We start from the raw sequence: 18,298 nt of genomic DNA, 5'->3' as shown, positions 1-18,298 counted from the left end.
GTTTTAGTGAGAACAGATTCATTATTTGCAATCTTTCATTGGAGTCTAAAAAAAATGAGATCACATTGAAAATCTGAACAGAAAGTTTAAGGGTTTTGTATATTGAAAGAAAAATTCTGCGCTATTTCTGTTACTAATCAAATGCTGGCAAATTTGCGACACTGATTGCTGCTATCAAATTTAAAATTTCACTCAAATTGTTAATTATAACATGCACTGAACAAAATATGTATTACATTTAAAAAATGCTAAATATTTCCATTTTTACGACTTAAAACCGTATATTTCATTATGTAATTTAATGTTAATTTACCTACTTTAACTCCCAAAATCTGCCTTATAATCCTAAAATGTAATGATAACCACCACAATAATACAAATGCAATACAAATAGCACAATAGAAAGCCACATGATAAATCAGTTCAAAATATTTATATATTTTTTTTAATCATATGTCATATGTAGTAACACAAGGACTTCTGGTAAAGTCGTTTTACTGTTTATTTTTTACCGTAAATTATATTGCAATTACTAGTTTTTACTAGCAAAAAAACATACATTTTACATCATTTTAGATTTTAGAAAGAATGTGACGACACGTTAAACCATTTACAGGTAACTTACACTTAAAACCAATTAGCATGTTTTTAACTTTTTACTGTAGCATTTTTACAGTATCTTTCTAATTTTACAGTGTAATTTTCACTAGTTGTCTGATAACTTTGGATTCTGTGAGGAGTAGTCTGTTTGTGATCACTGACCTGCAGAAATTTGAGTCTGGCTAGGAAGTCGTTGACATAGCTGCCCAATGGCTTGAGACTGGGATAGGAGCATTTAGCCCACTTTTCTGGCACTTTCCCCACCAGAAGACCACCAGCTATAGCCTCTAGCTCTGCATCCATCACCACCAGCCCCTTAATGGCCTTTATCAGGTTCTGCAGACTTACACGTATAGTACTGCTCAAACTGAGAGAAGAAAGTACACAGAAATGATAGAATAAACATCTTCATGTATGTAGAATTGTTTCTATAGATGTTTTTGATCTAAAATGAGCTTTGCGGACTCACTTGTTATACCGCTGCATCTCCTGCACAAGCACCGTATTCATGCTCTCTTCATAACACACAGGGAATTTGGCAAGGGCAGACTCAATGTCAAAATTACCCGGAAGCTGCATGACCGAAATCAGAACGTCAATAAGTCACTGGCACATGCAAATAACTTTTTATCCCAATAACAATTTCTAATCTTAAGAATGATGAGTTACTTTAGACAGGATGTCATTAGCAATGTCCAGTAGAGTGGTGTCCCCGCCAGAGCCGCCCCCTCCCTTTGAGCCACCGCCCTGGGTCAGGAGGAGGGAATCAAATAGTAGTTTTGTCTGTTGAAGGTCTTTGGAGATGTCCACATTCTCATGCATGCCAAACACCTCGGGATGCTGGTTAAAAGGCAGGTTCTGTGGAGCATATGCACTGCATTATATTATCATTGTTTCATGAGAGTTTGAATTTAGTTTGAAGTCAGCAGCTATTATGACATAAAGTCGTACCTTGATAAACTCCACATAGTCTTCATATATGGACTTTGGAGGTACATGATAATTGCCACTGGGGGAGAAGGAGTAGCGTGGATGATCAATAATGTCTTTGTTGTAGAAGTCAGCGAGGATCGTCATGAGGAGGCGACGGTCCCAGTCATCTGTTACACGACCTCCGTAGTTACACTCTCCAGTCAGATACGTGATGGCCTCAAAGGGAACCTCCTGGTACTCATTCAAAAAGAGCTGAGGCACAGAAAGTAAATATAAAAAACATACATTTTTCCAATCTTTGTTTAACAGATTTCAACTGTTATAGTTTGTTATATTAAGGTCACATAAAACCATATAGGAGACTTTTTCATGCCTTCATTTGAAACTTTTCAAATGACTTTTATGTGTAGATTTCAATGGTAAATAGATAGAGACACTACTGTCTCCAAACATATTAGAGACACTGCTACTGTACAGGATTGTAAAGGACAACTCAAAACACATCTGTTTTCAATAGCTTTTAATCAGTGACAATTTTATTATATGTGTTGCCTGTGTGATGCTCTTTTCTCTTTTTTTGTTCTGTGTGACATTGTAAAGCACATTGGTCAACTTGTGTTGTTTTAATTGTGCTATATAAATAAAGTTGCTATTGGTAACACTTTTTTTGATGGTCCCCTTTAGACATTCTGTTGACTATAAGTAACATTGAACCTCCATGTCAACTAACTCTCATTAGAGTATTAGAAGAGTATTAATAGACTGTCTGCTTAATATCTGCTAATACTTTATTTTTATGCTCCTCCAACAAACATTATACTGACTTTAAGTAACTTTACAAGTACATGTCAACTACTATTAACCCTAACTTCTATTAACCCTAACCCTGGCCCTAACAGTCTACTAATACTCTAATGAGAGTTAGTTGACATGTAGGTGCAATATTACTTAGTCAAAAGAATGTTTAACGGGGACCATTTAAATAAAGTGTAACCTTATTATTTTATTACAAAATATTATTTTTCATTTTTGAACTCTATGATAATATGAACAACAAGTGAAATAAGCATAAACCATTACAATATATATTGAGTGAATAGTGACAGTAAAGACATTTATAGACTTGGAAAGATAAAGGAGTTTATTCATTTAACATTTTTCATTTCCACCAGAGTGCTATTAAACCCAATAAATAATGTGGTGGAAATGACACTGTGGTGAGAATTCAAGTGCTTTACCTGCAGCTGTCTGATACTAATGCGCAGATCTGACTCGTTAAATCCATAAGGAATGTTCCATCCCAATGGCCCAAACTTTTTCCTCTCCTGGACAAGAGCATGGAAGAAGCAAACCCCGTACAAGAGCTTCTCCCAGACCTACACAACAGCATGCAGTAATAAAATACTCTTACTGAATATCCGAAACATGAGGGAGAGTCAACATAAGACAGCAAACCGTTACTGTACTCACTGGTTCTTTGTTAGGACAGGCTGCAAAAAACACAGGGTCTGAGATGGGGTCGGAAATATACGACTGCAACAGATTTAACCTTAAGCCAGTCGGAGGCTCATTGGTCATCTTCACGCCGTTCTGCAGTATGGTCACTGGAAACTGACAGAGCAAACATCTCATCAATTATATCCTTCGACATACAGGAACGTAAAGAACTGATTAGACAATAATTATAGTTCAAAGCAAAGAAAACAAATGTCTACTCATGAGGGTACAGTATGTGTACCATGGGTGATGGGTAGCTGGTGAGCCAAAGACGGAAGTTTGGATGGCATGAGTCCGGGGAGAAGTCCTCACAGATCTTCTCCAAAGTGGTCATCCAGGACACGGCCAGGTGGCAGTTCTGCAAGCACACCCAGGTGCCCTCCTTCATGGCCGAGCGGATCATTGTCACTGCTATGGGACCCTGGCCTTGTCCCAGAGAGATGGATTTAAATTGGGAACCACCCATGTTCTTATCATTGGCAAATTTCAGCAGACCTAAGGAAAAGGCAAAACAGTGTTTTAATGTAGTTTTTGACTTAAAGAAATTGATATTATACACCCCCACCAGGGGTTACCAAACCCAAGTGACTTTAAAATAACTAATTATGATTTTACTTGCAGACGTAATCAAATAAATCTCTGCTATTAAAGGGATAGTTCACTTTAAAATGAAAATTCTGTCATCATATACTCACCCTCAAGTTGTTTCAAACCTGTATGAATTTATTTCTTCTGCTGAAGATATTTCGAAGAATGTCAGTAACCAAACAGTTAACTGGTTCCATTGACTTCCATAGTATTTTTTTTTCCTACTATGGAAGTCAATGGGACCAGTTAACTGTTTGGTTACTGACATTCTTCGAAATATCTTCCTTTGTGTTCAGCAGAAGAAATAAATTCATACAGGTTTGAAACAACTTGAGGGTGAGTATATGATGACAGAATTTTCATTTTAAAGTGAACTATCCCTTTAACACAAAGATGTATTTTCTATCTGAGAAATAATAATTCTGTAAATTGAAGAAAGAAGAATAAGGAGAAGTTCACGGAAATCCTGCATTCCGTCTTTACTATTTACTAATTGTCTGTTACATATATGCGTCAGATAGATGTCTTTGGTCATGTCATGCTGTTTTTCAGTGTCTCTTGCTATGACAGTTGATACCCCACCGTGATTTCTACCGAGGGGGGCCACAAACTTGCGGTTGGAAAAGTTGTGTAATGTATTCCAGCCTAAAATGTTTTCCCTAAGTGTACTAAATTAGAGAAATGTATTGTCCTATTTAAACTGGAGTGATTAAAAACTTACTAGCCATAGGATCTGCTCCAGGAGAGAGAATGAACACCAGTGGAATGGTGCAGTTGGAGTCACTGTAGCTCTTACTGAGGTCAAACGGAGGTGGTTCAACAAATCTCTTTCCCAGTTTGTCAGTCACAAATTTGCTGATTGCCGGCACAATCTTTGAAGAAAGAATAAAGTCAAATTAAATGACTATGATAAGAACATGTCAATTTTAAACTCAATGACAACTTACTTTATCAGGCCTGAGGCATCGGTAAATTATCATTTTTTGAAGTTCGTTGAGTTTATCACACCAAGGATTGGGCAAAGCTGTGTTGTAAGGCTCCTTATTGTCATAAATGGGCAGGAAACTCTCAGGACTCTCAGTGAAGCTCTCCCTATATTCAAGCAAAGAAATGTCATATTATCAGCTGCACAAAACTTGATATACATAACATGCATATGCAACATATCAGTCATTTCAGATGGCACGGAAGAGACTTCATACTTGAGACCCTGAAGGGCAGGAAGATCACTGGCCCGGCAGATCTCATCCCAGCTCTTATCAGGTAGCCAGTTTGGATCAGGGTTGGAGACGTTGTTCTGAAGGCCAACACCCCCAGTAAACAGGAACATAAATTCAGAGTACTCGATCTCCTTCTTAGCCCTTAGAATTGCACAGACTCAATCAACACCATATTTTTTAGGACATAAATTTCATCATGTTACCATGAGATCTGACAGTAACAGGACAATGTTGTATTCAGGACTGTATCAAAGCTTGATTTGTTTGAACTTACAGCAGTAAGTTAGAACAGAGCAGGAACGAGAAGAGGAGTTTGTCCTTCTCAAAGAGAGAACGGCACACATTGCAGTACAGGTTATAGGTGAAATGGTCAGTCAGGTATCGGAGTCTCTTCTCTAGATTCTTTGATTTGTTGCTATAGAATACATATGAACAATAAGTATACATGCAAAGAAAAGTGCTTAATTTGTTAACTTGTGTGCAGTTATTCCCCACCTGTCATGTATGGAGTTGACATAGAGGTTGACAAACCAGTTGAGAGAGTATTGATACATGGGATCGATGTTGGCCAGGTCTGCGATACTGAAGAAGAGGATGGAGGAGTGCTTAGCGATGGCTCTGTAGCCCTCCCTCGATTCAGCTATTTCAATCTCAGTTTTCTCTGCGATCTGGAAGTTCACAGCAAAGTACAGAGGTTAAACTAGAAACTATCATGGCATTAGTAAAAGGATTTCTTCTAAACCAGCTCTTTGATGCACTGCACCTGCTGTTTCTTAGTAATCTCATTAGACATGATCTTGGCAGCATCCAAGACCTGGATGGCACTCTCGTCTTCCAGGATGTTGCCCTCTGAGGACTGCAGAGTCTCCAGGATTTGGTCCTCAATCTCCTTAAGCTGCTTCTTATTGGCTGCAGACTGAAGGATCAGGGCATTTCTTTCCTCCTCTAATTCAGGTCTGAGTGAAAACAGAAGTGAAATATCATCAAAGGAAATGAAGTCTGAATTATATTTCTCAGGAAATCAAAAGAATAAAATCAGAAACTATTAAGAAATGTAATCTTATTATTAGTATAATGATTCATTACATTCTGGCTATATGATTCATTAAATACTGGCTGGTGTTCCTTATTAACGGTTGCATATTTGCATATTTGTGTGTATGGAAGTTTTTTTTTATTTTTGATTAATCACCTCTCTTTTGCTACCACAATGCCAAGCAGCTGGTCTTCAAGGCCCTCTGGTGTAATCATGAAGTTCAGCAGGCACACTTTGGTAGCTAGTTCAGGCAGGTAATGAGGGTTCCTCAGCTTTGTGGTGATGTAAAAGCGGAAGTCATTCGAGTACTCAATCACACTCTCGCCCAATCTGATACAGTCCACACCCCCTACAAAAACAAAGCAGGAACTCACTTTGATTTCCAACCCCTGTTTGAGAGTCAAACTAATCAAGTAATCAAAAACTTGAAAAAAAATTTTTTGTTTTAAGTTTAAGTAAAGAACCTTGTTTGAAAACTTGTTTGAGAAGCAGTGGCTCTAAGGAGGGGTCAAGCTCCTCTCCTACGTTCTCCAGCAGCAGTGGAGTACCAAACTGGATGCAGTTCTCGAGTGTTCTCATGTAGTCAGCATCGGTTAGCTTAATCACATTCAGGTTATGCTCCTTTTCTGAGTTTTTCACCCATTTGTTGGCCTGGCCCTGCGGATCTATCATTAATGGCCTGGCAATGAGAAAACAGGGTTGTAAAACATGACATTTTGGTTCTGATAACTGATGAAAAGATTTGTCATCATTTGCAAACCCAAATTTTGAAAGGTTTTGGCTTTGTTGAGTCATACCATCTTCTGGAGTTGCTCACTATAACACCATTGTCAATAGAGAAGCTGTCAGTGGGCAGGCCAGCGATATTCCAGGCCCTGATTTTGATTGGATCTCCAAGCGTCTTACTTAGAGAGAAGTTATCAGAGGATGGGATCTTCTTTGACTGAGTAGAACAGGAATTGAATACATTGAATAAATGACACTGAATATTCATTTGCAAACAAGACTAGTTTTTTACAGAGAGGAGCAATGCAGTACCTTGCAGAGCTTGGCCCACATTTTAGTAGAGTCATTGCGGAAGCTGGCAGTGAAAGCTCCCAGGTAAGCGATAACACCAGCAGATATCAACACATCACCTGTCAAGTTATCATATGTGCACTGAAGATCATTGGCTGCTCTCAACCACCTGTGTAGAAATACAGGAACACATACTCAGTTGGCCTGAATATAGGAATTAACTGGCTGCATGGATTTCAAAAGATTGGTCATAGTTGATTGAAACCTTGACTTTTCTCCTCCTAAACCTCCAATAAGCTTCTCAGCTCTCTCCAGTTTGCGAGCGCAGAGGTCAACCTGGAACTCCAGCTGAGCTTTCTCTTCAGTCTTTTCCTCCAAAGTCTTCTGCAGTGAGGCCAGACGATCCTCCACTTCCTTTAGCTCCGCCCTCTTCTGGTTCAGCAGGGCCATGGTGGTGGCCAGGGATTCCTGAGCTACAATTAGGTTAGCTTTCTTAGGTGCCACCACCTGAAAGAGAAAATAATTATGATTTCGACAAGTGGTATAAAATAATAAAGAAAAAGAGTATGCATATATGATATATGAAAAATTTGAATATACAATGTTTTACGAAATATAATAATATAGTTCACCCAAAAATGTAGTTGTAAATTGAAAAAATGTAAATGTAATTAGCCTACTTCGTCGTTCCAAACGCCTAAGACTTTCTTTCATCTTTGGAACACAAATTAAGATCTTTTTGATGAAATCTGAGAGTTTTCTGTCCCTTCATAGACAGCTACACAAGTCTTTTAGGCTTTTATTCACACATAAACATTCATCAACTCACACATCAGTTGTGGTAAGCAGAAGCTCAAGCATGTCCGCTTGACATGCAAGAACCAATGAGGTTCATTCTCACGTTTGAGCTCCAGCAAGAGGTTTGTTCTCGCGTATCGAGCAGGTTCGGTTGAGCTTGTTTTTATGTTCTCTGATCAATGTTTATATGTGAATAAAAGCCTGAATTCAATCTGTTCATCATATAAAGTGATCGAGTCTCTTCAGAAAATATGGACTAAACCGCTCAATTCAAAATGATTAGTTTTACGATCTCTTTATAAGCTTTTTAAGCATTAAAGCTCTCAGATTTCATCAAAAAGATCTTCATTTGTATTCTGAAGATGAACGAAAGTCTGACAGGTTTGGAACGACATAAGGGTGAGTAATTAATGACAGAATTTTCATTTTTAGGTGAATTAACCCTTTAAGTAATGTTTGTGTGTGTACAAATATATACATTACTATTTATAAATATAAAATAATACTGAGAGTAAGCTAGAATAAAAAAAATGAAAGAAATAAAACACATTATACATAATATCTGATGTAAGAAGATATTGTAGAAAATATGTGATGTAGCTATTTGGTGGTGGTTGAGGAGAGATCCCCTGATATAATTGTAAAGCGCTTTGGGTGTACAGCAGTACATATGAAAGCGCTATATAAATGCCCGATTCTATTCTATTCTATTCTATTTATCTAATAATTATTGTAGAGAAGGATACAGATAGGGTCTGCCTACCTTTGCCATTCTGTCATAAACCTCCATCGCAGTGATCCATCTGCAAAGCCCCTCAGCAGCAGATGAGGCCTTGGCAACTTTGGCGGGGTCAAAGTCAGGGTTGGTCATGTACTCACTACGGATTTTATGCATCACTTGAGCCTATCACAAAACAACATCAATAAAATACATCAGCCACAGTGTTACAAAACAACATACACACCCTGCACAACAAAAAAACTTACAGGGATGTTGTCTTTGTCATATTCCTTCAGGTCTTTGAGGAAATTCATGTCCCCAAGCAACTTCTTGCTTGGACCCCAATAGTCAAGAATCTATTAGAACAGATAACATGCTGTTGGTAAACAAAAACAAAGACAGCTCTTGACATGTGACCTGACTAGACTTGCTTTTGACCTTCTGTCCGGTTCCTGCGGGATCATTGATCTTCTCTGGTTTGATGTCCTTCATTACACACACCGCTGACATCACCATCTTCACTCCTGATGGAGGGTTCTTCATTGCTTTTACAATGCTCACATCAGCTGGCTGAAATCACAAATAAGCCCGTATCTTACATAATAATCTATCATTTTATAAACCACAATTTCCAACTTTTAATCATACATGAATTATTACAGGTCTTTATTGATTATGTTTTAAACATTCTTTCTGAGAAAGGTTTCATCTAAACCCCGATCCCAAAGTATGACATTTCTGAAATTCTGCATTCAGCATGGACGGCTTACACATACAGACTAGCGTAAAATAAATAAAAAAAACGGTACAACGGAAAAATGAAATACATCAGAATAGGATTACAATTTGAAAATCACCCACTGACACAACGTTCTTCATTCAAAATGTAACTGACATCAGTGCATACTAAATTGTGATTGGTATTCATTATTACATTCATTTGCATCCTTAACTTGTGACAGGTATTGTCTTCCTTGCATGTATTTAAACTTTTATAACTGCCTTCACACAGCACAGTTATTCTCCATGTCTGTATATGCCAACTTCTCTACTATATAGTATGTGAAAAGCAGTATGTAGTTGACCTTGAGTGTGTCCAGGGCAGACAGTGCAGCCTCCAGTGCAGGGATGGCCTCAGCCAAGTCACTCTCACACTCATTCTTCAAAGCCTGGGCTTCATTCGCTTTTATAGTCGCCGTTTCTTCATCCACACGGACAAGTTTGCTCTTCGCCTCAACCTCCACTGACTCAACCTCTATCACCTGCAAAAGAGAAACATGTACGGTACCCTAACATATATAGGCAAACATTTATCAAAATAAAGTCAAAATACCTGAAAAACTACAATAGGAACAACAGAAACACTGTAAATGATACATTTGGCAGTACAAAATGAACAAATGATAATTTGCTTTAAACACAGGTACTGTATGATAGACGTTACTGTTTCTTACTTTCATTATTTTGGTGTTGTCAATCTTAGCCTGCTCAAGTTTAGGCTGCAAGTCCACCAGCTCCTTCTTCATTTCACCCACCTAAACCAGCATAGATGCATTAAAATCACTTCTCTGCCTTATTGACCATCATTAAAAAGGCTATGAGGGTTTCCATTTCAGTATTATATACACCATTGTATGGATTGAAAAGATACGATTATCTGCTACTTTCTTCTGTACATTATTTCCAACACATTACCTGAGACTCCGCAAAAGCTAATTTGTCCAGTCCATTTGTATATCTGTTTTTAGCACTCATAACAGTGTCTCGTTTTTGAGTCAGGAGAATTCTGAAGGCAGCAATGAGCTCCAAGTAGGAAGTAGGAGTCACATAGTTATGGCGACCCAGCTCTGACAAAAACCTGCAAATATATTACACAATTTTACTCTTGCCTGAAAGAATATTTGTCATAACTTTACTGTTCAACATTGCAAAGTGCTTGTGTTCTACAAGTCACAAGTTAAAGAAATTGTTCACCCATCTTCAGTGATTTTTGGAGGAACTACCTCTATATAAGCTTATGCATCATACCTGTGAGACAGATCAATAGCAGAAGTATGGAAGGTCTTGCAGATTGGCACGACTTCCTGACGCTCAAGATCACTCAGCTCCAATGTCTCCAAAAACTTATTAGCCACTCGCTCCAAAGCCTCTTCAGGCCATGGCTGGGGAGATCAGAAACTGAACTTTAAATTCACTTTCAGAGACCATAATTACTAAAATGCTTAACCATCTCTTCCCTGGCGTTGCCAACCTTACCTGAAACCAATCTATGGTGCAGCAGTTAATGAGGGAAGGGAACTGTCTAAGGCGGTTTCGGAAGGCATCTCCTATTGGGCTGAAGGCCACTACTATATGTAGGTTCTCTCTGCAGCGAGTCACAAAATAAGCAAATAGAGCCAGAGGGCTGAAATCAAAATCTTTATTCCCAGCCTGAGCAATGGGCCGTACACCCTGTAGGGGACACAGAAAAGAACCCACAGAAAAGAAAATATATATAATTTTCTTACAATACAATACAATACAATACAACACACACATGAATAAAGAGTTTTATAGTTCTTGCATTTATTTTGTCGTCGGAATCTTACCTCCATGATTTCTTGCTTCTCATCCACAGCAAAAATATTTGGTACCTCTCCTGTGTTTAAAATGCTGTCCACATCTTCTAAAAAGGCTTCATCCTTTATCTGAGCATCAGTGAGCAGGAACACCATTTTCTGGCCCTTTACTCCAGCATTCTTCATCAGGCGCTAGACAATACAAAATCCATTAGGGGGCACATTTGCCTTCAAATATAATCTTCACAAAGCTCTTTTCCATACAACAACAGTTAAAAGTGACCGAGTGCTGTCAAGCTACAGAAATGTGTGCAATATCCAAGTGTATATTACAATAAGTAGTATTTATTACTTTTATGGTGCTTAAATGGTGTTTTTTTTGTGCTTTTTTTTGTAGCTTGACATCCCCTGGTCACAATAAATTGTTGTGGTATAAAAATAGCTGCATTAAGATTCATTAAAAAACATTTGTGTTCCATGGAAACAATAACAGCATAGAGGTTTGGAATGACATGATGGTGAATAAATAATGGAAAAAAAAATACCTTCAGATCATCTCTCCATTCATTCATGCCATAGCTTTTGGAGATCTCAGGCTGGAACAAAGTCATATTAGCCATAAAAGTGGCAAGCCTGGTGATGGACTGACGGCCGCTGCCTCCAACTCCAACCAACAGAGCATTTCCACCAGGCTGTTTTAACACACGGCTGATCCTGGACAGGTGCTCCAGAACGTAACTACACGGAACAAGGGAGACAATCAATCAACACTGTCAGACTTTTGATCGATTCCTCTTATTGGAGAATCACAGTACGTTACATCATGCGCTTTTGAAAAGTTACCGGAATATGACCAAGTTCATGCGGTTCTTGTGGGTTTGGTTGTATTCCTCCAGACAGGCTTCTACCACCTCACCAAAACGTTCAATGGAGGGAACCTCTGCATACAGCCTCTCACTTTCATCCACGTCAGGGGTCATATAATCGCCAAATAGCATGTTCCGCATATTCTCATCACAAAGCTGAGGGAAAAAATATACAAAAAATGAATCATCTTTGGTTTCACAGGGTCAGAAGTTCCTTCATATTCATCACATACATCAATTACATAAGCTATTAAGATAATATATACAAAATTATAGTTATGGATTCAAGTGAATCATTTACTGAATGAGGAAGCCTTCAATGTTTTTTTTTTTACGTACAAGTTTGTTACCATCCTTAAGATGTTCAAAGACTGTTTCAAAGTTCTCCTTGAAATGCTGCTTCACAATATTGCTTATGAGTGTGAAGAGCCAGGCTCGGTCCTGGTCGTCCACAAGGCGGTCATAGAAGACGCGGTACACTTCGTGTACAAAAAGCCGGATCATTGTTCGCTTGTCCGCAAGTGAATCCTTCTTCAGTAGCAGGCAGCCCTGCACCACTCTTGAGAAATCTCTCAGGTTGAAAGTGTAATGAGACTTAGCTGGAGTGGGAAGGAGATTTTCTATGGCCTTTTTATAAACCTATTTCACACAGAACACAGAATTAGACAATGTAGAATAAAAAACAAATAATGGAAATATATACCGTTATTTCCTAAACGTTTAGGATCAGTAAGCTTTTACTTTTTTAAGAAATTAATTATTTTATTAAGCAAGGATGCATTGAATTGATCACAATTGACAGTTAAGATGAATACATTGTTACAAAACATTTATATCTCAAAGAAATGTTGAACTTTCTATTCATAAAAAAATCCAGAAAAAAATGCATCATGGTTTACACAAAAATATTAACCAGCAGAGCTGTTTTCAACATTGATAATAATAAGGAATGTTTCTTGAACACCAAATCAGCATTTTAAAAAGGATTTCTGAAAGATTATGTGACACTGAAGACTGAAGTAAAGGCTGTTGAAAATTCAGCTTTGCCATTTGGAATAAATTACATTTTAAAACATATTTGTCACAGGCGTGTGTAGGCAGGAAGATGAAGACAGATAAATATAGTTATTTATAGATAATATAAATATATTATAATATATATATAGATAATCTATATATATTATATAAATATAGACAGTAAACAGAAGGTCCATGAAAACTGAAACTAAACTGAACAGAACATGACAATATTAGAAAATTATTTTAAATAAAAAAAATATTTCACAATATTAGGGTTTTACTGAATATTTGATTAAATAAATGCAGCCTTGGTCAGCATAAGAGACTAAAAACATTCAAATATCTTACCAACCCCAATCTTTTGAACAGTATAATATACATACAGTATTCAAATACAAACCTGTGAGACCTTTTTTAAGATTTTAAAAACTTTTTTTGAGACCACAAATTAAGATATTTTTGATGAAATCGGAGAGCTCTCTGACCCTTCCATAGATAGCAATTTAAATTTTTAAATTTTTAAATTTTTGACCGTAGGCCATACTGATTAGCCTCTCATTCACCAGTTTATCTGTTTGAGCGTTTCTGGGTTGTCTCTTCATTTACACCTTCAAGGCCCAGAAAGGTAGAAAAGACATTGTTAAAATAGTCCATGTGACTACAGTGGTTCAACCTTAATTTTATGAAATGACAAGAATGCTTTTTGCACGAAAAAAACTAACAAAAATAACAACTTTATTCAAAAATTTCTTCTCGTCTGTGTCAGTCTCCTGTGCAGTTTATGTTGTAAATACAGTGCAGCGCTTCCGAGTTCTACGCCAGAATGGTGAGCCGTTCTGACGTAGAACTGGTAGTGGTAAAGTGGTAATTAAATTGCTGTCTAAGGAGGGGTCAGAGAGCTAAATCAAAAATATCTTAAATTGTGTTCCGAAGATGAACAAAGGTCTTCAACATGAGGGTGAGTAATTATTGACAGAATTTTAATATTTGGGTGACCCATTTAATTGCCTTTAATTGCCTTTTACCCCATGACTCACCTCAAGTGTTGCAGTGACTATCTGATTGCCAATCGTGAAGCAGTCAGGTGGGAAATCATTGGTCCGGAGGTAAAAGGTCACAACATTAGAGAAAATGCGCACCATGGTCTCATCGCTGAATGAATTGATGCTGCAGATGTTAAAATGGCGAAGGAAACGAGGAGTCACTGCATTCCTCCCACCACCAGGAGGGCCCATCGCAGAGATCAGTTGTACGTCCATAAGTGTGATTTTTGTGGTGTCCTTGAGATCATACCTACAGCATAAGGACTTGATTATAACAGCAAAGAAAATCAAAGAATCAAAAGACTAGGACAGACAATACTGATTTATAGTGTACTGTATATTTGTAGTGTATAGTGTAGTTTAGTTTACCAATTCCCATGGTCAAAGTATTGACGAAGCAGCTCAATTGGAGGTTGTGCACCAAACACTTCTTTTGCTGGCATATTCATGTCATCCACAAAAATTATGCATTTCTTTCCCATGGGAGGTCCATACACTCCTTTTCGCCTTTTGTCTAGTCTGGACATAATAATGTTCTACAGGATAGAAAGAGAGTTTGTGTCATGGAAAAATACCACTGATAGATTCGGTGGGTTCATTCTAATATATTGACATCATGGTAATTGTAAAGTGGTTACCTGGGTCTGACTGGCACTGGTGCGAGCTGAGAAGTTGATGAAGAAGGGAAGGAAAAGGTCTTTGTCGAGATTGTTCATTAATTTTTCTTTCACATAAACAGATTTTCCAGTGCCAGTGGGCCCGACGAGCAAAAGAGGCCTAAGTTCAAAGGGAAAATAAGATGAGATTGGATAAAGGGAATAAAACAAAATCTATAGCTTAACTATCAAAGCTAAAAAAAGATTTGGTCTAATGCAGAGGTTCTAAAACAGGGGGCCAGGGCCCACTAGGGGCCTCTGCAAACTTCCAAGGGAGCCACAGGACGACTTTAAATACTTTAAATGAATAAATTATAAGTAATATATTAAAATAGTGTAACTCTAATCTAAATTAAAATGTTTCTGTTAATACAAGCAGAAACCATAAACAAGCAGCTTTGTTATAATTATAGCAGAAATATCTTAGCCTATTGTGTTGTACAAGGGTGGTCTTTAAAGGTCAAAGTGGTTGAGGAGCACTGGTCTGCTGTTTGTCAAGACAATAAAAAAAAAAACTTACATCCCAAATTGAATGCAGAGATCCATCAGATAAGTGTATCGTACAGTGTCAATTGTGGGGACAATGATATCCTGTACTTTGGTATTCTTGTCCCCTAATGGTACATTTTTGATCGACTCATTCCAGTGTACCCAACGTCCTTTTCCTTTGAACTTAATTTGAAGGGAAAAAGAGTCATTATCTGGAGTAATATGTCTCAAATTCTCATACTGCTAAACTCTTATTTACCAACCTCATAACTGTAGTCATAGACAAGACCTTTCTCATCAAAGGGACATTCCCATCTTGATACAGTAGCAGGTATGGGGTAGTCTTCTGCATTTCCTGAGATAATTTCCCTCAGAAACTGATCAAATCGACTGCAACTGTCTGTATCACAGCAACCACCGACAGACCACACCAGGGCAAAGGCAAAAGCAGCCTGCATAGGCCAAAATTCATGTTTACATTCAACTGTGTTCTGAAAAGTTGTGTATTGTGCCTTTTAAATGAATAATTACCATGATCCATGTGCGTATGTTTTTGTTCCCTGGGTCTTCCTTTAAAGGTCCAGTCAGCAACATCTCAAAGAGTCGTGTGAGAGACACAACAGTATTACTGTTGCTAGTGGGAATGACCTCCTGGAATATGAAACTTAATGTAACTCAGTGAGCTCCTACTGATTTGTTGACAACATCTAAGTTCAAAATAATATAACATGGTTATGCTATATGCAATTCATAACGTGAAGCAATTACCCGGCACTGTTTGCGTAACAAAACAAGTGCAGGAGGAAGTAACCACTCAAAGAGCTGCTGCAGTAGTGTGGAATTGTCTTGTGTCTGAAGTGGTTCAGGAAGTTTTCTCATCCATGATAGCACCAGAGGAGACCATCCTAGCTGAGACGGCTCCATGTAGATCATTCCACAGCGACTCACTGTGGCTGGCTATTTCAGAAATCAGAATTTGTTAGCATGCTATAGATCATGGATCATGATGCTAAAGTGGCTTTGAATATCCTGTATATCTGGACAGTGCTGAGGTTTCATAGTGAATTTTGAGACAGGCTGACTTACAGAAGCTTGCGACAAATCCATGGCCTCAAATATCAGACTCATTTGATTGGACATCTGAATAATCTCCCCACTCATGAGGCATAGCTAAAACGAAACAAAATTTCAATGACAACAGCCAGCAGCCTCCTGTGTAATAGCAAATGCTCCAACAACATTGATATAAAGGTATTTCTATATTTTTTCTGTATAGATATAATATAATTGCCTTTTTGTTGTCATCCAGCACAGTGTTCATGCTTTCAATCCACAGCGTGTCTATGGGGCCATCAAACACCACCCATTTCCTGTCTGGGGTCTCACTGGAGGCAAATTCTCGAAAGGTGTTTGCCACAATCCCATCAGTCCACTGATAAAACCGAAACGAACAGGTGAAAAAATGCACAAATATACAAACTGTTATTTTTTTAATCTGTCTGGTGTAGAATTCAAACTCTCACCTCATGGGACACAGGATCAAACTGACCAAACAGTTGACCCATCGTAATAGATTTAGGATTGACAGTTTGGTACAATACTTTTTCTTCATCATTATAGCCACACTCATTCATCAGCGTCAAAGTATCAGCAAGAACATGAAGTACTTTGGTTTTTCCAGCAAATGGTTCTCCGACAAGCATGAACCTATGGAATATTTTAAGTCAAGAGAATATTTTATTCTTTGGTCCAACCTTACCATCGGATAAAAATTCACTCACCCACTTACCCATGGCGAACTATCATCATCTCATACGTTTGAATCATTTTGTCCAGGAAAGCCTTGACAGGTTGCACATTGTGCTTTTTGCAACACTTTTGAGCACATTCCAGGAACAACTAGTGCACATGAACAAAGATGTAATTGAAATCTATTATTTCTCACAAGCAATCTAATTGAGAAACTAAACAAACAAGCAAAAACATACCTTATAATCTGCCACAGGCAGAGAAATTCCTGGGAACAGGTCACTGGTGATTCCATTGAAAAGAGGGATATCATGGGAAAGAAACTTAGGCTCATTGACATCCTTGATGGACCGGAGAAGCTATCAACAGAATGAGGATAACATATCAGATTTCAGCCAACTTAGGGTATAAGATACTATGCTAACTATTCTTCCATTTAATTTACTTACAAGCATATCCTCGTTTTCATCCGGAAATTTGAGTTTGAGGTTGCCAGCAGCCACCAGCACTGCTTTAACAGCTCTCATGCCATAGTCATAGTGAAACTGAGAAGATAGCTGCTCAGAGCACAGCCTGTAGGTCATCACAATCTTCACTGAGAGAGGCTTAGCATTGAGGAAGCCATACGAGTATAAGGAGATCTCAGCGATCAGTGCATAGTTGGGCACCATCATTGCCACTGTTCTAAACAAGACCTGAGTAACATGAAAACAGTTAAAGTTAAAGTCACATTGCACTGCCTGATGTTAATGAAACAAGTTACACATAATAAAAATAAAAAACACCTTGAGATTATCAGGAAGTTCAGATCGGCCAGCGTATCCAGGGTTCATAGTGATGGCGACAAAACAGTTGGGGTTGAGGCGTAACACTGTGCCCTCGAAGTCAAAATGTTCAAGTTTCATTTCGATGGCCCTCTGAATACACAGGATCTGCTGAGCCACCACCGACAGCACCTCCAACTCAATCCGGTTAAATTCGTCAAAGCAAGCCCAGGCACCAGTAGACGCCAATCCCTTGAAGAACTAGGAAAGAATAGTCAGTAAGTTTTCATGTTGTTCAAAGAGCCCATTGAGTAAATGATAGATAAACTGGTGAACAGCCTAATAAAATTAGAGTGTAAGAGATTTCTGAGTGTAGGTTTCTGAGGAATAACCAGATAAGTTGGTCATGGACGAGTCTTTGATGTATTACAGGACACCAGCTTTATGTTTGAAATGTAAAAACTGTCACCTTCCCCATGGCTAGGTAGTCAAGGCCATCTGAGCAGTTAAACACCACACACTGAACAGCAAGGGCTTTGGCCAGATCTTTGGTGGTTTCAGTTTTGCCTGTGCCTGCAGGTCCCTCAGGAGCTCCACCCAAATTCAAGAAAAATGCTCCAATCTTTGAAAGAGAACAATAAGCCAGATATCAGAAAAGAAAATAATTATGCCTCAAAATAATCACACACACACACAAAAAAAATGTAGCTAGCATGATTAGTGTTAATTTGTTAATTTTGTTT

At 38.1% G+C, this 18,298-nt stretch overlaps 1 protein-coding gene across 1 annotated transcript in view; it reads right to left on the bottom strand.

Annotated features, from left to right (window-relative positions):
- The window catches only part of dnah12 (dynein, axonemal, heavy chain 12), a 30,408-nt gene that overhangs the window by 1,552 nt on the left and 10,558 nt on the right, over nucleotides 1–18,298 (bottom strand). The window contains exons 25-69 of the mRNA XM_084429097.1: nucleotides 18,025–18,177; nucleotides 17,577–17,816; nucleotides 17,241–17,486; nucleotides 17,031–17,150; nucleotides 16,832–16,941; nucleotides 16,566–16,749; nucleotides 16,334–16,474; nucleotides 16,129–16,212; nucleotides 15,811–15,999; nucleotides 15,574–15,693; nucleotides 15,306–15,494; nucleotides 15,074–15,225; nucleotides 14,536–14,674; nucleotides 14,267–14,433; nucleotides 13,892–14,147; nucleotides 12,174–12,473; nucleotides 11,812–11,990; nucleotides 11,514–11,706; nucleotides 10,999–11,160; nucleotides 10,667–10,861; nucleotides 10,439–10,572; nucleotides 10,106–10,268; nucleotides 9,865–9,945; nucleotides 9,496–9,672; nucleotides 8,849–8,980; nucleotides 8,677–8,766; nucleotides 8,453–8,593; nucleotides 7,157–7,398; nucleotides 6,913–7,060; nucleotides 6,672–6,817; nucleotides 6,339–6,553; nucleotides 6,031–6,223; nucleotides 5,602–5,794; nucleotides 5,334–5,506; nucleotides 5,113–5,253; nucleotides 4,821–4,979; nucleotides 4,566–4,710; nucleotides 4,340–4,490; nucleotides 3,272–3,525; nucleotides 3,004–3,144; nucleotides 2,772–2,909; nucleotides 1,552–1,785; nucleotides 1,270–1,458; nucleotides 1,070–1,173; nucleotides 763–967 (exon numbers count right to left, since the gene is read on the bottom strand). Of these exons, the coding sequence (XP_084285223.1) occupies nucleotides 763–967; nucleotides 1,070–1,173; nucleotides 1,270–1,458; nucleotides 1,552–1,785; nucleotides 2,772–2,909; nucleotides 3,004–3,144; nucleotides 3,272–3,525; nucleotides 4,340–4,490; nucleotides 4,566–4,710; nucleotides 4,821–4,979; nucleotides 5,113–5,253; nucleotides 5,334–5,506; nucleotides 5,602–5,794; nucleotides 6,031–6,223; nucleotides 6,339–6,553; nucleotides 6,672–6,817; nucleotides 6,913–7,060; nucleotides 7,157–7,398; nucleotides 8,453–8,593; nucleotides 8,677–8,766; nucleotides 8,849–8,980; nucleotides 9,496–9,672; nucleotides 9,865–9,945; nucleotides 10,106–10,268; nucleotides 10,439–10,572; nucleotides 10,667–10,861; nucleotides 10,999–11,160; nucleotides 11,514–11,706; nucleotides 11,812–11,990; nucleotides 12,174–12,473; nucleotides 13,892–14,147; nucleotides 14,267–14,433; nucleotides 14,536–14,674; nucleotides 15,074–15,225; nucleotides 15,306–15,494; nucleotides 15,574–15,693; nucleotides 15,811–15,999; nucleotides 16,129–16,212; nucleotides 16,334–16,474; nucleotides 16,566–16,749; nucleotides 16,832–16,941; nucleotides 17,031–17,150; nucleotides 17,241–17,486; nucleotides 17,577–17,816; nucleotides 18,025–18,177 (7,608 nt within the window). The remainder of the gene's footprint in view (nucleotides 1–762; nucleotides 968–1,069; nucleotides 1,174–1,269; nucleotides 1,459–1,551; nucleotides 1,786–2,771; nucleotides 2,910–3,003; nucleotides 3,145–3,271; nucleotides 3,526–4,339; nucleotides 4,491–4,565; nucleotides 4,711–4,820; nucleotides 4,980–5,112; nucleotides 5,254–5,333; nucleotides 5,507–5,601; nucleotides 5,795–6,030; nucleotides 6,224–6,338; nucleotides 6,554–6,671; nucleotides 6,818–6,912; nucleotides 7,061–7,156; nucleotides 7,399–8,452; nucleotides 8,594–8,676; nucleotides 8,767–8,848; nucleotides 8,981–9,495; nucleotides 9,673–9,864; nucleotides 9,946–10,105; nucleotides 10,269–10,438; nucleotides 10,573–10,666; nucleotides 10,862–10,998; nucleotides 11,161–11,513; nucleotides 11,707–11,811; nucleotides 11,991–12,173; nucleotides 12,474–13,891; nucleotides 14,148–14,266; nucleotides 14,434–14,535; nucleotides 14,675–15,073; nucleotides 15,226–15,305; nucleotides 15,495–15,573; nucleotides 15,694–15,810; nucleotides 16,000–16,128; nucleotides 16,213–16,333; nucleotides 16,475–16,565; nucleotides 16,750–16,831; nucleotides 16,942–17,030; nucleotides 17,151–17,240; nucleotides 17,487–17,576; nucleotides 17,817–18,024; nucleotides 18,178–18,298) is intronic.

The sequence above is a fragment of the Rutilus rutilus genome, assembly GCF_951802725.1.
Source record: "Rutilus rutilus genome assembly, chromosome: 13".
NCBI classification, from domain to species: Eukaryota; Metazoa; Chordata; class Actinopteri; order Cypriniformes; family Leuciscidae; genus Rutilus; species Rutilus rutilus.
Note: the sequence above shows the minus strand (reverse complement) of the source record. Positions and strands in the feature narration are given on the sequence as shown.